This window comes from Vulpes lagopus, chromosome 9 (assembly GCF_018345385.1).
Source record: "Vulpes lagopus strain Blue_001 chromosome 9, ASM1834538v1, whole genome shotgun sequence".
NCBI lineage: Eukaryota > Metazoa > Chordata > Mammalia > Carnivora > Canidae > Vulpes > Vulpes lagopus.
Window position 1 is genome coordinate 61,509,317 of NC_054832.1, and position 17,088 is coordinate 61,526,404.

Consider the following 17,088-nt stretch of genomic DNA (forward strand, 5'->3'; position numbering starts at 1 on the left):
CTGCGGAGCCTTCTGAATCATATCACCGCTGCTTTTCACCACCCAGGTTAAGTAAGGCCTCTTGACAAAGAAGCTCCTCCCCTTTCCCCCACCTTCAGCTGCAGAATGCTCTTAAGATTCCCATTGCTCCTTTTGGGTCCTTGACATCATGGTTCACAAGAACCTCTTAACCAGGTTCCAGGAAGCCTCTGCACACGTCAGCGTGCAAGCGCCACAAGGGAAATCATCCTCCCGACCTCTCCCCAGGGCCTCCGAAGGTCATTCTGGGTTTTTTCCCCCTTTCACATCATCCCATGCTTAAAAGCATCATCTAATGAGCAAACACACATGGAGTAAACGCTCTGAGAGACATCCTGCCGTGACAGCTGATTAAAAGCCAAGTGACAGATCTGTGACCAATGACACGACATGGTGGCGAATGCTGTTAGCACATGCATGCACCCCGCACCACGCTCTGCGCAACACGGTGAGAAACGGAAATTAGTTGAAATGGCTGGATCATGCAATTATTGGGAAAGAAGCTGCGGGGGAGAATAAAAAAGTGTGAATACCTGTGTAGGTCATAGCTTCCTCCATCTTTATTTCCTGATATAGGAAAATACAAGAGTAATGTATGTTAGCTTTAGAACTCACAAAACCATTCACTATGTAGTTCTCCATGCACAACATCTAAATCCTAGAAAGAAACAGATTGTGTTAAGTACAGACAGGGCTAAAGTCCCATAGAGCTTTTCTAGTAGGCAGCTTCAAAATGAGCATGGAAAGCTAAAAAATAAAAAGGTCTGAGATACAATGTAGAGGAGTTCACATGAAAAGGGAGTGCAGTGGGAAAGGAGGAGAGCCCATTTAAAAGTAGTGAGAGAAGTACTTCCAGTCAGGCTCAGTAAAATTATGGTTATTTTTAGACAAAACACTTGGGGGGGGGGGGGAAAGGCCAATAATCCTCTCGCTTCGGAACGATCTAGAAGGTGGAGAGGACTACTTTCGGCCGAACAGCAATCACGGGCTCCCCCTGGTGTGTCATCCCATCAAGAGACTGTCAGCCTTCCCGGGGCAGTCACATCATCACCCATTAAGAGAGCGTGGTCCTTTGGGGGAGAAATGTCAGGGTGTAATTTTGCTAGGGCCTCTAATAATCGGTTTAATTTCTAAGCCTTATTGGGCTTTTACATTTTTTTCTTTCTTTTTGGTGTGTGGAGGGCGAAGATTTGAGGAAAAGCTAGAACAAGTAAGCAGGATATCTGAAAAGGCTTGAGCCAAGTGCAGTCGTGACCAAAAGACCCATTTTGCAAGTCAGGACTGGACTTTTCTGGCTGGCAACTCATCTGATGACGATGTTAACGGAGAAGATAGCTGTGAGGTGACCCCTCTAGACTTTCTTATGGGACCTTCACAGCTTGAAAGCCTTGGTGCCCTACCATGGTGCAAATGACAGGTGGCAGACGTTGATCCTTTGGGGATGGGTGTCCCCCGCCCCCAGTCACATGAGCCAGGGACCCAGAGACACCGGCTGTTAGGGGCTCTGGGAAAACCCAGCTGCATACAACGGGTCTCTGCAAAGTGCTCCCCACTGCCAGGGAGCCCCACGGTTCACCCTTTTGGGGTTGACATGCTGCGCTGCTGGCAAGCCCTGGCCAGCACCAGCTCTCTCTCCTTCCTTCTGTGGACTGCAGGAATTTACATTTCTACCGGAATTATGAGAAAATCCGTGTTCTCATCAACTAGGAAAGGGCTGGACAGGCTGAAAAGAACTGCAGCCTTATGAATCAGAGGAGAGATAAGTGAGTTTAACACTGTGGCCCTGGGAGGGAACATCTGGCTGATTCCATATGGGCCCTCTAACGCTCTTAGGCCCCAAGACAGTGAATTACTCAAGTATCTCTAACTTCAGAGGGGAAATCCTGGTAAAAGAAATCTAATTCACTGTGTCACGGGTAGGGATCCCACTGGGGCAGCTCCCAACAGTGATAAGCAGAAACAGGGCATTGTGTGTTTCCATCCAAATTCACTTAAAAAATTAGGATATCCTGGTTTACCTAGAGTATATGTTCTGTCTATTGACAGCAATAACCAATAAGTCCCCAATGCTTTCATCCTACCTGCCAGTGAGTGCTTCTACCAGGAGAGTTTACTAGTAGAACAGACATGTGGGAGAAACTGGAATAAAATTCTCACCAGATCTTTTGGTGTGTTACATTTTTCATTAATGCTCCCAGAGGTAAGCTTAGAGAACACGTTATATTTGGAATTGCCTGGAAAGTCTCCCCTGGATGAATCCCAAACTCTTGTGTTTCTATGCATACAGACGTTTCAAAGGTGGAAAACTCGACAACACAAAGAATTTCCCAGGAAATACAGGAAAAAAAAACCCTTTTTCCCCCTTACCAACTTCAAGGCCCTTAGGTCTTGGGTTGCACTGCTTGTACCCCTGACAGCTTCTGAGCTCCATGAGTTGAACGTGCAGCTGATTCAAAATGCCCCGTTCCACCGTGTGCACTGCGTTTGTGAGCTGTGGATGAGGAGGCCAGGATGATAGAGTTATGCTCATGTTCTGGCTGTTTCATTTTCAACAACCTTCATAAAACGAAAACATATGGACTTACCTGATAAGGATCTGTATTCATATCAAAATACTCCAAAAAGCCAGTGGCGAACTCACAGAAAAGAAAATTATGCGTCTCATTAACTGTCCGCAAACACCAGTAGGTATTGTTGTTAGAACTCGTGCAAGCACAGAAAGAGCCCACTGTTGGTAGAAAAAAAAAGAAAAAGAAAAAGAAACACAAAATGTAGGCTGGCTAGCCTGAAAAAACAAAAAAATGTAGGCCGGCTAACCATTTCCTGATCTTTTTTACTTTAAGGGGCACATTTTCTTTCTTGTAACTACTATGTGGTTAGATGTTTTAAAAAATTATATTTCCCTCCTTTCTAAATAATTTGCTGTGGGACCAGGTGGCAAATGGGAAAAATAATGGCAATTTATGATCGTGAATACAGATGGAAGGCCAAGGTGAAGTTTTAGGCACATGAATTTGCTTCCCTTCGTCAGGCCGTAGTCACTGAAATAGAGTGAGTGAGTGGAGAATGAAGGGGAAGGAAAGGATCAGAGCTTGTATTTCTGGTTATTTTTATCTTTTCTTAAAAAAGAAAAAAATAGTTTTATAATACAGAGATGGACCTGGTGCCCTTGCTTTGTTCTCTATTCACAGCGACACGTCACAAAATGGTGCACAGAAACGGGATTCTTTGTGATCATTGTAGACAATATATTTTTTTTAAAGATTTATTTATTTATTTGAGAGAGAGAGAGAGAGAGAGAGCACACAAGCGCAGTGGGGAGGGCCAGAGGGAGAGGGAGAGATTCTCCAGCAGAATCCCGGCTGAGCACGGACTCTGACTCAGGGCTTGATCTCACGACCCTGAGATCACGACTTGAGCTGAAACCAAGAGTCAGACACTTAACTGACTGTGTCACCCAGGCACCCCAACAATGTCTTAACGTGAGATGAGCTATGACCATTAACACGTTTTGTACCATGAGAGGTTCACTGGTTAACTGGTGGAAAGTAAATAAAACATATGTCAAAACAAAACAAAACAAAACAAATTACTTAGTCTTCTTCTTTTTTTTTTTTTCTTACTTAGTCTTCTTTTATAGAAAGGCAGTTTCCAGATTTGCTGACCTTTCCTGCAATAATAATTGAATTTTAAAAGTGTGCTATCTAGAGAGGCAGTCAGTTGTTTAAGCATCTGCCTTTGGCTCAGGTCATGATCTCAGGGGAGTTGGCTTCTCCCTCTGCCCTCCCACCCAACTCATGCTCTCTCTCAAATAAATAAATAAAATCTTTAAAAAAATGTGCTATCTAGCAAATATTTTTTAAATAATTGGGATAGGTACACTTAATTAATGAGCATTCACTGTCCATTATGTGCTTTGCATGCATTGACTCCTTAAAAGAACTTTATGAGACAGATTATTATTCTTTCCATTTTACAGATGGGAAAAACGGAGCACAGAGAGGTTAAATAATTTATCTAAAGTCACAACAGCTGACAAGTGGCAGCATTAGAGATCTGGCTAAAGGCTATAGTCTTTTTTTTTTTTAATAATCTGAATTTTATTTTTTAAATTTATTTTTAATTTTTAAAAATTTTTTATGATAGTCACAGAGAGAGAGAGAGAGAGAGAGAGGCAGAGACATAAGCAGGCTCCATGCACCGGAAGCCCGACGTGGGATTTGATCCCGGGTCTCCAGGATCGCGCCCTGGGCCAAAGGCAGGCGCCAAACCGCTGTGCCACCCAGGGATCCCTAAAGGCTATAGTCTTAACCACTATATGCTACTTACCTCCCTATCCAATATTAAACACACTAAATCTGTCCCCTTAAGCTAAGAGATATTTTAAACAATGAATGAGAAATGATTTTCTTTAAATTTTACTTTAATAGACTTTTTATTTATTTATTTTTTTAAAGATTTTATTTATTTACTCATGAGAGACACAGAGGGAGAGGCAGGGACACAGGCAGAGGGAGAACAAGGCTCCATGCAGGGAGCCTGATGTGGGACTCGATCCCAGGACCCCAGGATCACACCCTGAGCCGAAGGCAGATGCTCAACCGCTGAGACACCCAGGTGTCCCTAATAGACTTTTTAGAGCATAAAACAGTTTACAGCAAAACTTAGCAGAAGGCCCAGAGACTTTCTAGGGACTACACTCATCTCACAGATGCCCAACTTTCCACACTACCAAATTCCCTTTGACAGTGGCACATCTGTGACAGTTAATGAACCTACATTGACACATCATCACCCAATGTCCATAGCCTACATTATGGTTCGCTCTTAGTGTTCTATGAGCTTTGACAAATGTATAATGACATGTATCACCAGTATAGTATCATACAAAGTAGTTTCATGGCCCTAAAGATCCACACTGCTCCATCTATTCATCCCTTACCCTGCAGAAATTATTTTTCAAACTGCTGTGTGTCCTGTACCCCACCCCAGAGCTTGGTGGAGAATGGATGCCTGTAACCTGAGTGACCCTCAGAGATCTTCACTCCCCAGTTTAGGGAATGAGATTAAAAGTTAAATGTTATGAGTTTAAGAGTTCACTTGGCCTCAGTGTGGCTGGAAATGAAAATGCAAGCTTGGATACTGAAATCAAAAAGCATCCAAATGGAAAGATAAAACAAAGATTTTGGGATATAGGCCTGAAACCTCCTGAGAATGGTCTTGGGTTCCTGCAGTATCTAAATTCTACTTTGAGAGACTCTGACCCAGGTGGTCTCCTGGGTTCTTCTCAATGAGAAGATCTGAGGTTTTAGTTACTCCCTGGGATGGTAAGCCTTCAATCAGATGCTGTGCCACAAGAATTAAGGGCATTATTTCTAGAAGGCCTCAGTGAATACTGTGCATAGGCCACCAAAGCACATATAAGTATGAATTTTAAAAGTGCACAATTGTTGGGACCCCTGGGTGGCTCACTGGTTAAGTATCTGACTCTTGATTCTGTCTCAGGTCATGATCTCAGGGTTGTGAGATCGAGCCCCGCATTGGACTCTGAGCTGGGCATGGAGCCTGCTTAAGGTTCTCTCTCTCCCTCTCCCTCTGCCCCTCCTCCCTGGATTGTGTGTGCTCTGTTTCTCTCTTAAAAAAACAAAACAAAAAACCCCACATAATTATTATTACATATCATCAGCAATTCCACGTAAAACCACCAATTATGTAGAATCCTTATTCTTCTGTGAGCATGATGCTAGGTACCAAAGGGGACTGAGAATTAGTAGGATATGGCCCCTGCATTAGAGGGGTTTTCACTTCCTTTTATTATACTTACAGAATTACATGAAGTGAAGTAGAAACAAAATCTATTTGAGGCAAAATTGTTCGTCCATTTATTTAGTTATAGATAGAACTAAAGCCAGTCTTACTGGGTAGGAACTCTGCCAAGAGCTGGTTACTGTGTGAAATAACATCATCAGCAGAAACATCCAGGGTGAGCTTGGCATTTGCAAATAAAATATGAAAACAAATCTTTAAAGAAAAAGTTAATTTTTGGCAAAATCATTCTAGTTGCCAGTGTAGAAAATAATATGATGCTCTCCTCTTAAATCATTCTAGGTTCCTGGTTTTACACTGCTGAAGCCCTAGTCTTAGTAACTGTGGCGTTAGTTGCTGGCTCTCTGCATGGCGGTGGACAGTGGCATCTAAAAGGAGTAACTCAGATGAGATGATAGGCGCTAACTGAACTTACCGTGGTCATCACGTCACAATACGCAGAAGTCAGGTCATTATGCCGTACACTTTAAAGTTATACAGTTCTGTGTTAATTGTATCTCAATAAAACTGGGAAAAATTTTTTTAAATGATTTTATGGGACAGCCCGGGTGGCTCAGCAGTTTACTGCCACCTTCATCCCAGGGTGTGATCCTGGAGACCCGGGATCGAGTCCAACATCGGGCTCCCTGCATGGAGCCTGCTTCTCCCTCTGCCTGTGTCTCTGCCTCTCTCTTTCTCTCTCTGTGTCTCTCATGAATAAATAAATAAAATCTTTAAAAATATATAAAATAAAATAATTTTATGGATGTATTTATGTATGTATGTGTTTATTTGGAGAGCATGAGTCATGGAGGGATGGACGCAGGAGGGAGAGAGGGAGAATCTCCAGCAGACTTTGCACTGAGCATGGAACTCAATGCGTGGCTCCATCTCACCATGACCTGAGCTGCAACCAACAGTCAATGCTTAACCAACTAAGCCAACTAGGTGCCCCCAAACTGGGGAAACTATTTCTAAACCCCCCCCCCCAAAAAAAACCCCAAACCAGAAACACACAGTACGTACAGTTCCAGAATGGGGCCGTCTGCCAGTGGTTGTTGTCGTGTGTGAAGCAGGTGAGGCCAGGGAGGCTACATTCCTCCCCCTTCCTCTGGCGTTTCTTTTCCTTCCTCTCCTTCTTCCTCCTACGGTTCTCCTTGAAAAGCTGCAGTTTGCTGTCTACTTCTTGAGCAGCTTCCCTATTCCAACAGAAGGGGTGTGTTAATTATCAGGAAGCAGTTTCCCAATTAAAAATATTATTGTTGCTATGAATCTCACACAAAATATGCAGATACACAGTAACAGAGGACTTGTTTTCCATAGAGGGCCTCGAACTATAATCGGCAAAAGTGAAGACAAACTCATTAAGTGACAAGTCTCTTAGAATGTTTACCGAGCCTGGAAGGATCAACGTTTTCTTCCTTATTTACATGTAAACACCGGTGGAAATAAATGTCGAGGTGAATCCATGGATCCCACTAGCCACAGCATTTGGACATGTGGCTTAACTCCCTGGGACTTAGTACTCATCAGCCAGAAAGCCAATGGTTAGTGGGTTTACATGACTTGGAAAGAATTCCTTTTTGTTACTATTTTGTTTTATTCCATAAAGGGCTCAACTTTTGCTGAGGCTCAATACTAAATCCCCTTCACATGCAAATTTTAACTATTATCTTAAAGATTATGTATATTTCTTCCAGCTTTCAGAATTCAGCACGATTGCAGACTATTCTATGGACACACCAACCTAATCACCATGGTCCCTTTTCCCAATCGCTGTCCACAGAAAGCGGTGCATAGAATAAAATCCAGTTGCCATCCCATACATCGGCAGAGAACACATATAGAATTAGAGCAGATCTCGTGGCTCCCCCTAAAGGATTCCAAAAGCATCCCCGTGGTCTCTTGGCAAGATAGGGCTTTGTTGCCAACTTCTGGAGCTCTGTGCCTTCCTGGCTAGATCTCCTTGCTTGGAAGCAGCACCACTTGGAACACAGGGGTCCCTGCTGCCTTTTAGAAGTGCCCAGGGGACAGTCCTCCACTCCCAGCGAAAGTGGAAAAACAGACTCACTTACTTGAATGGGTGGAGATGGCTCTTCACCTTCTCTTGCTTTTTTACACCTTTCTCTTTATTATAATAGCTACGGGCAAGAAGATTGAAAAGGGAGTCTTCATAGTCTCACATTTAATCAGACAGTTTATTTTATTTTATTTTATTTTATTTTATTTTATTTTATTTTATTTTATTTTTAAAAAGATTTTATTTATTTATTTGAGAGGCAGAGAGATAGCAAGGAAGAGCAGAGCAGGAGGGAGGGGCAGAGAGAGGAGCAGACTCCCTGCTGCCCAGGGAGCCAGGCCTGGGGCTCGATCCCAGGACTCTGAGATCAGGACGTGAGCCAAAGGCAGATGCTTCACCAACCGAGCCACCCCTGGCAAACCGACAATTCATTTTACAGGAAGCAGAACAGAAGGAAAGTAGTTACTTTGCTGTAACTGTCTTAGCTTAATGGGGCTTTTTAACCTTCGGCTTAGGTTTATGACATATTTCTTTTCAGTATATGATAATAAATTCAATGTACTAAGCTTTCTATTGGTAGAAGAGACAAACAAGCCCAGTGCTTGTCACCGGAGCTTGTGGAAACATGAGTTTGGAAACAAGGGGGTGACGTGGCCGCCCACTCACCTCTGTTTACTACAGGCACACTCCTCCGGCTTTCTCCTCTTTAGGTGTCCTCTCACTTCTCTTAAATTCTTAATTTTGTCTTGCAAAGCTTCAATCTGGAAGATGCGTGAACAATTACATTTGAAGATCAGGATTTTCTATGCTGAGTGCCTCTCTTTTCACCTTGCTTTCTATATTCCATAATTCCAGCTCTTCCACTGAGATCATAATTAACTTGGAAACAAAGTGGACACAGAATATGTCTATCTCGACGTTCCTGCTGATGTGCTGTAGATAAACATGAACAGATGCCTCACTTACGACTGGATCATTTCCTCACGGAAATTTCAACAAGTCATCGAGCCAATCCCTGCTATTTTCTCACACCCTATTTTGTTTTCAGGCAGGACAATCACTACATCACCGGGGAAAGATAAAACCTTGCTACGCTATGTTTCATGTAATTGTGATTGTAAAAAACAATGATGTGTATACGCAGTGAACCCCACCAGTCTCCACGGGGCTGGGAGCCGAGTTTGCATCCGGAATGCACCCTTCCAATCACATGGCTGTGGCTAACCTCTTTATCAATGTACGCCTTGTGATCCTTCCAGGCTCTCGCTGATTGATACAGTTCTCTCTCACAATGGATGGTATCATTCGGAAGAATAAAGCACCTGCAAAAACAAACCAACCCAAAACATTAGAGATAGGTTTATATGCTAATATTTACTAATATTTAAAAAAAATCCATTAGAGATAGCAAAAGGAACAGAATTATCTTCTAAACTCTTAATTTGGATGCAAGCAGCATGTTGGAGCTGAGCCACAGACAAGGATACATGGGAATGTCTCCTGGCCACCAGTGTGGGGAAGGGATGGTATCAGAGAGGAACCATTCCTAAGATCCCCTTTCACAGCAATATTGCTGTTGAGTATTCACAATATTGAGTATTCACATCCCCAAGAACAGCCACCACCAGACAGCCCCAGTTTTGAAGGCCTCGTCAAATACCATAGGAAAAAATGAGGTTTTCACAGTTATAATGGAAGTAAGTTGATTAAAGAAATGCAGAGTCAGAAAGGGGTTATTTATCCTATTCATTTTGTTACAAAGAGCCTGCCTGGAGTATCTCATTAGGTGTTCAGCAAAGAAACAGTCCCAGGGACAGAGAAAATTTGGGATAAGGGGTCAATAAATACTGAAAGAGAAACAAATCCTGGTCTAAATCTCCTAGCCTATAACTACAGTTGACCTTGGAACAATACAGGCTGGAATTCCACGGGTTCGCTTATACGCGGATTTGTTGTTTTTTTGATAAACACAGTCCAGTACTAGAAACATATGTTGTCTTCCTTATGATTTTCATAATAACATTCTTTCCTCTAACTTACTTTATCGTAAGAATGCAGTATATGATACATATAATCAACTGTTTATGTTATCGCTAAGGCTTCTGGTCAGCAGTAGGGCCACCAGTAGTAAAGTTTCTGGGGAGTCAAAAGGTATATGTGGTTTTTCAACTGTGGGGGTGGGGGGAGTGTCCCCAATGCCCTGCGCCCCCCACACCTTGATCAAAGTCAACGATACAGGCACCTGAAGACCGATCCCAAAGATAAAAATCCTGGCAGAGCTCATGATAGCAGGCCCCCCTCCGCAAAGTGATAGAATGAGAGACGGGGGAAAAAGACTTTGTTAATAAAATCAGAAAGAAAGTTTTTCTCTATCAATAGAACAACTGGATTTCGGAAGGAAGTGGAGAACCGGGGTCATCCATTACAGCCGTGGGATGATTGCCTCCTTCCCCGTCCCCGTGACTCCCGAGGCCCACCATGCTTTCTGGGATCTGACCAGTTTAGTAGATGTTTCTGCATCTTATGTCCATTTGCAACACATCCCACCTCTCTGGAAGCCTCTCCAGGACCTGCAGTCCCCCCTTGGGCTGTATTTCATTTCTGAGGCTGGGAGTGCACAAGTGCTCTGAGCCTCTACCAGTGCCAGTGATGGTTTCCATCTGCTCCCTAGACTCCCACGAAGGTAACTCTTCAAAGGCAGAGCTGCGTGCCTGCTAAGTTGTGACAGAACCACTCTGGCTAAACTCCCAGGGACCAGCTTCATGTGAAACTGAACCCAAAGCGCGTCCCCTTGGCTTCCTTAAACCCCAGGTGTTACACAGGCCAGCCTCCGGACCCTGTAGGGCCGAGTGCTATCACTTTTTATAAAGAAGCAAAATAGTGGTTATGGGGACGGGGGGTGATGACTCTGAACTCAGCCCCCGCGAACAGCTAAAGCCTTCCTACTTGTGCGTCACTCGGACGGTGGTGGGCGAGCCCAGGGCGTTGTCTCTGTCGGCCAGCATCGTGTCCCCGTCGCCGGGAGCCTGGTGACCTCCGGGCCCCCTGTGGCCTTCATCATGGCGCTTGACGATGTTTCTTGGTCGCAACACTTGCAATTCTTCTTCTTCCAGGTTTATGTCATATATTTCACCTTCGAATTCGACCGACAAGGAACGTGTTTGCCGAGTGTGGACAAATCTGGGCTTGTACTCTGGAAATGAGGGGAGACACGTTATTAATGTGGACATCTGGGTGTAGTTTAGGAGGGATGAAAAGCACCGCCTGGCTCAGTGAGCATTCTGGGAAGGGGCAAGCAGTTTATATGGCATTGGTGAGGGGCAGCGGGGTGCGCTGGCAGCCCACTGGGATTCAGGTGAGGAGGGCTGGGCTCCTGTCTGGGCCTGGGTGCTGCATGGCAGTGTGGTGGGAGGCATGCTCCTCTGAGGCTCAGCCTTTCATCCCTCCAGTGAGGGGGCACATCTGGGGGACCCCTAAGTTCCTTTCTATTCACAGCAGGCTGTGAACTTCCACACTGCATTCTCAACGTGAACTGCTAAGGCAGTTTGTTTGGATAAAACTATACTCCCAATTATGATATTAATCATAATACTGACTCACTGACTGGGCTTTTGCTATGTATTATTATTCACCTCATACTTACCTCTAATCCACAATCTTAGAAGACCTGTATTATTATGATAAATCCTTACATTAAAAAACTTATTAGATTGTCAGAACAGGCTCATAAATTTGGTGTTATGATTCTGTTTTTTCTTTAAAGATTTTTTTAAGATTTATTTATTTATTTATTTATTTATTCATGAGAGACACACAGAGAGAGGTAGAGACACAGGCAGAGGGAGAAGCAGGCTCCATACAAGGAGCCCGACATGGGACTAGATCTCAGGTCCCCAGGATCACGCCCTGAGCTGAAGGCAGATGCTCAACCACTGAGCCACCCAGGTGCCCCTGGTGTTATGATTTTTAAGAATGGGAAAACTGAAGCTCTGAAGGCTACCTACATTTTCCAAGTTTATGTAGCCAACGGCTGTGGGAACCAGGAATCTAATCTACCAGATTCTAAAGGCTACAGTCTTTCTACAACATTGGGCTGCTTTTTTCAAAAGGGTAAATGCTCTCAGCACCTTCTATTTGTACCAAAAACAGAGAAAAATTAAATTTTGCAAATGCTTTTATCAGCCAACTGACTTTTAATACGTAGCAGATGGAATGTAATGCCAGGGGGAGGCCAGCATGCTTTCTGTCAAGTCTCATAGTGTGTTAAGACAAGAGCTTTAATGTGCAAACCTTGGCTCCTTCTCAGATGCCCTTTGGCTCCGAGGGGGCATTCTCACATGGAACTTCTCTCTCCAGCCTGCTGCTGAAATAGGAAGAAGGGGAGCACACAGGCCATCTCATCAAAATTGATGCTCCCACAGGACCCTGCTGTGATGGCAGTTTCCAGAGGGGGAAACGCCTCTGTACAGCCAGCAGGTCACTGTGCGTGCTCACAAGCAACTCCTGCCCTCAAATATGTGAGATTCCATGTGGTTTGAAAGAGTGGCCCCAGACCTCTCCAGTCTGTGCTCAACATTGAACAACACAGTGTTCGGGGTCACTGCTGTGGAGACACATCTAATCTCCTCAGAGAGAAGAGGTGGCCCCTTCCTTGGAGGAATTGGAGTCCAACATTGGTAATCAGCTTCCGTTAAGGGACAATGTCAGGAATCTTTGTCTCTTTTTGGCTTTCCATGTGCTATCTTTTTTTTTTTTTTTAAAGATTTTATTTATTTATTTATTAGAGAGAGAGAGAGAGGCAGAGACACAGGCAGAGGGAGAAGCAGGCTCCATGTAGGAGCCTGATGTGGGACTTGATCCCCGGTCCCCAGGATCACGCCCTGGGCCGAAAGCAGCACTAAACCGCTGAGCCACCCAGGCTGCCCTCCATGTGCTATCTTTGTGTGAATTATTAAACCTGGCATTTTATCTCAGGGAGAAAAAAAAATTCCCAAATCAATCATTGTAGCCTTTGGGTTATGGATTCCTTTAGGAGTGTGTTGAATGTTATGGATATCCAGAAAAATGTGCACATACACACAGAATAGACTTAGAATTTTGGCTTAAATGGTAGAAGGCTCACGATCCCCTAAAGTCCATCTGTGGAGTCAGAAGAATAAAGCCAGTGCTGAGAGCTCCTATTGTTCCTAGTGATCGATTTCCTAATTTACAAGGTGGGGGGCACCTGGCTGGCTTCGTCGGTATGAGCATGGGACTCTCTGATCTGGAGGTCGTGAGTTCAAGCCCCATGTTGTGTGTACAGCTTACTTCAAAAACAAAAGCAAAGGCTACCCAATTCAGAATGCAGCAAATATCTTACTTCCAAACCAATATAGAAAAGAACAGGCCCCAGAAATCAGTCACTTTTCCACGCTGTCACTAGATGGCGCCAGATTCATTCTTTTATGGAAGGTGCCAGCCTGGGTTTTCACATCTGTATCATCGCAGGAATTTTATATAGCGCAGGATAGGATATAGGATATAGGATTTTATAAAGAAAATATTAGGCAGCGCTTTTCGTACTGCATTTGACTAGTTGCACCAGTCAACAAGAGGAATTAAAAAAAAATAAAGATTGTCAAATAACAGACGTACCTTTAAGAAATATTTATGCTTTTCTTATTAGATGCATAAGCCACGAAATCTCGAATTTTTATTTTGTTCCTTTTTTTTTAAAGCAGCTCAAGGGAGACAAATCAGGACATTAGCATTGATGTCAAAGAAAACTGACCTGAATTATACCTTCTGCCCCTCACCACACCTTTTACCTCTTTCTAGCTCTTTCATGTGCGTGGATATTTTGTGTGTGGCGCTTTTACGGCACATAGTCTATGCATATTCTATGCTCAAGTTAAAATGTGCACAAACCCTAAATTTCAAATGAGCTTTGGTCTTTTAAACATAACAGTTATTTGCTTTTCGCTGCAAAAGTATGCATTGGGAAGACCTAAAACGTAGGGCATCCCTGGGTGGCTCAGCGGTTTAGCACCTCCCTTCGGTCCAGGACCTGGACCCTGGAGACCCAGGATCGAGTCCCACTTCGGGCTCCCTGCATGGAGCCTGCTTCTCCCTCTGCCTGTGTCTCTGACTCTCTCTCTCTCTCTCTCTGTGTCTCTCAAAATCTTAAAAAAAAAAAAAAAAGACCTAAACATAGAAGGATCAAGCCTTTGGTCTCCCTCTTGTCCATTTGCAAAGGCCCCTGGAGCTTACTGGGAGTCCCCTGGTTTCGCAGGAACTGCCTCTGACCCTTCCTCTGGCCCCTGCCGGCACGGTAGCCAGGCTCCCCGCAACTGCAGTCCTTGTCCTTGTCCTTGTCGTGGAAGCCGCGGGGGTAGAGGTTCCGGGCGCTCGGGCGGACTGTGAGCAGGTCGCTGGATCCCTTACACTTGTGAATCCGAAGCTTGCCAGACGTGTCCTCAATGCACTGCCACTTCTGCAAAAGCCAATGTGAAAGCCGTTTACCCACCGGGGCCAGGTGTTTCTCAGGAAAGTCTGCTGCATTAGGTTAGGTTTGGGGAGCCCTGGGAAGAAGGCATCTTTTGGCTGCCCCTGCAGGACGTGTCCCCCCACCCCTCCCCAGGTTCTCTTAGCTTCCTCTTTCACCGTGGGCCAGTACAGATGACAGGGGGACCACTGGAAACCAGAACCACCTCAATGACACCAGAGCCAAAAATTGATACATAAATCCTCAGGATCCAGACTAAACAGAGTCTTGAAGGAAACATGTAAAAAGCCCTTAATTCACCAAGCCACGGGGCACAGCTGTCAGGGGGCTGTTTTCACCAGACCCCTCTTTCTCTGGAAAGGCAGGCACACTTGGCTGCTTTGTTCTCTGTCCCCCCCCCCCCCGACCCCCCCTGGGTCTGCCTGTGGCCCCCAGGGGCCCCCAGGGAAGGAGACGAGGGGTTTGATCAGAGTGTAGTCACAGCGGCCTCTCTGCGCCCCTTCCAATCCTTCCACACACACTGCAGCCACCCCCCCCAGAGCTGGTCCTCTCCTGTCTTCCCGAGGGGTGCCCACGGGGCAGCTGGGCCTGGGCTCCCCAAGCCTGCTGCTGACACTGCAGCCCCAATTCTAGATCAATATGATGCAGCACCTGGGCCTCTTAAATATCAAGCTGGCTGAAGTAAGAGCGCTTCACCTTGGGGGCAGCTCATGGGGTCCTCCCTATCTTCCTTAAAGACCTAATAACCGTCCTTTGGCTTTTTGTTTTCCCCTGGCTCCCTCCCTAAACTGGTAGTTTGGGAAGAATACGGACCTTGATTTGAAATTGACCATGGTCCCGACACACTATCATGTCCTGTTGCCAGACTTTTGTCTTTTGTTTTCCTTCCCTATAGGGGTATCACCTGTATACAACTACTGATACTTTTCTGTAAATGGACACATTTCTAAACAGCAGTCAAAGCAACAGTACCTGTAAAATTATGTATTTGGTGGGCCAGTTGCAGGTTTTCAATAGATAAAAAATTACCAAATAAAGGATGGTTTTTCCTGCACCACATAGAATCATCTCACCATTCCCTCCCCGCCCCTTTGCTGGACCTGTACCATATTTTGGGTTACATTTTCATTTCAAAGTGACCTAATGCAAGGTATAGTTTAGTCAAGGGTCTCAAATGTCTTGGTCAGCAGACGAACAACACTTGTGTACAAAATGGGGTGCAACTATTCACAGTGGACCGAGCTGCAGAGTCTTGGCTTGTTTTCTTACTGGAGCCATACACCCTCAATAAGTGTTGAATTATCAGAGCTGCCTTTGTACCCCTATCATACGGTTCTCAAATCCCAGGTTTATAGGGCTTGTTCTATGATCTTGCTTCAGCCCCCAAAGCCCCCTTCTGCTCTTGATGCTATGGACTTTGGTTATCACGAATCATGTCAGGTTATAATCTTCTTTTGTGTCTTGACCAGCATATCTTGAATGTCCATCATCTCCATCCAGAGAAGCAGGCTCAAGAGACAAGGTAAGTAACTATTTGCAAAGCCATGACAAGGCAACATAAACAAGAACAGTCGAAGACTAACTAAGTTATAGATGATTTAACTGGAAAAAAAAAAAAGTCAACTTGATTAGGCTCCGGAGAGTTCTGTGAGCTCGGTGGTTCTCATACATGGCTGGGCACTAGGAGTTTCAAAAGCTCTCCTGGTGATTCTAATGCACAGTTGGGGTTAAAGACAACTGCTTTTGATTTGCAGCTGGTTACTGGACCTTTCTGCAGCTGGAACCCATGGCAGAGGCAAAAGAGATCTATTTAAGTCTAAGTAGCTCGGATGGATGGGTCTTTGAGAGGGATGTATGCATGCTGGGGAGTGGGTATGCAAAGGAAGCTGTGTTTAGAAACGTACTGACGTCATCAGGTCAGAAAATGACTCAGGCTGAAAAGATGAACACTACCAGCTTGTCTATACCGGCAGGACTATGTGCTCTATGTAAGGGTAACTAGTTTTCCTTACTTTTCCTCTACAGTTAGCGGACAAGTGACAGAACTTGGTCTTTCTAAAGGCTTAGCAGGAAGCTACGTATGGCCTGTTCCATGGTTCTGCCATTCAACGTGGAGACCAGTGGTTTTCAAGCCTGGGTTTGTAGCACTTCCAGACATGTCCAATCAGCTTGACGAGGTGCCATGAAATTCTCAGAAAAAGTTCTCAGAAAAGATATACAACTCCATTAAGAAATAACAAGTTATTTCTATAAGCCACCCAGAAATTTTGCTGATGAGAGGTGTCAGTGAAATAATCCATAGCCTTTCATAGCTCCAAAAAATTTGAGCATCGGTAGTGCTTGAGTGTCATTCTAGATCTGTATTTGTCCTAAATCAAAAGGTTTAAGACTTGTCCCTCTATCTGGGTAATCTCTAACTCAAGCATTCAAAAACAAAGAGTTCACTACTTCATGCCTATAATAGCAAAAGAAGTGGTCAGTGAGTCCACGATTCACAGCCTAGTAGCAGCTTAAGAAGTACTCTATTTTCTACCAGATGGAAAAATATGGTTAACTATATTCTTGAAAAATAATGGCCCTGTGTCTTTTGTGGCTCGAATTTATATCAATTTTGGTACAAACACTAATTTTTAAAACACCTAACTACAGTGAAAACCTTTCTTAGTCTTACAACCACAATGCATTAAAAAAAATTCTGCCGTTTTTTTTTTTTTTTTTTTTGGCCTGGAAGAGCTGAGGGTATAGGTAGATTCCTCTAGAA

At 44.3% G+C, this 17,088-nt stretch overlaps 1 protein-coding gene across 11 annotated transcripts in view; it reads right to left on the reverse strand.

Moving 5' to 3' along the window:
• SULF1 (sulfatase 1) overlaps positions 1–17,088 on the reverse strand; it is a 175,546-nt gene that overhangs the window by 15,289 nt on the left and 143,169 nt on the right. For 10 of the 11 annotated variants that reach the window (XM_041769182.1, XM_041769176.1, XM_041769180.1 and 7 more), the window contains 9 exons: positions 14,093–14,315; positions 10,790–11,036; positions 9,069–9,165; positions 8,510–8,604; positions 7,899–7,964; positions 6,850–7,022; positions 2,604–2,746; positions 2,386–2,509; positions 552–585 (listed from right to left, as the gene is read on the reverse strand). In XM_041769182.1, coding sequence (XP_041625116.1) covers positions 552–585; positions 2,386–2,509; positions 2,604–2,746; positions 6,850–7,022; positions 7,899–7,964; positions 8,510–8,604; positions 9,069–9,165; positions 10,790–11,036; positions 14,093–14,315 — 1,202 coding nt within the window. The remainder of the gene's footprint in view (positions 1–551; positions 586–2,385; positions 2,510–2,603; positions 2,747–6,849; positions 7,023–7,898; positions 7,965–8,509; positions 8,605–9,068; positions 9,166–10,789; positions 11,037–14,092; positions 14,316–17,088) is intronic. The other variant, XM_041769186.1, reaches the window with a different exon arrangement.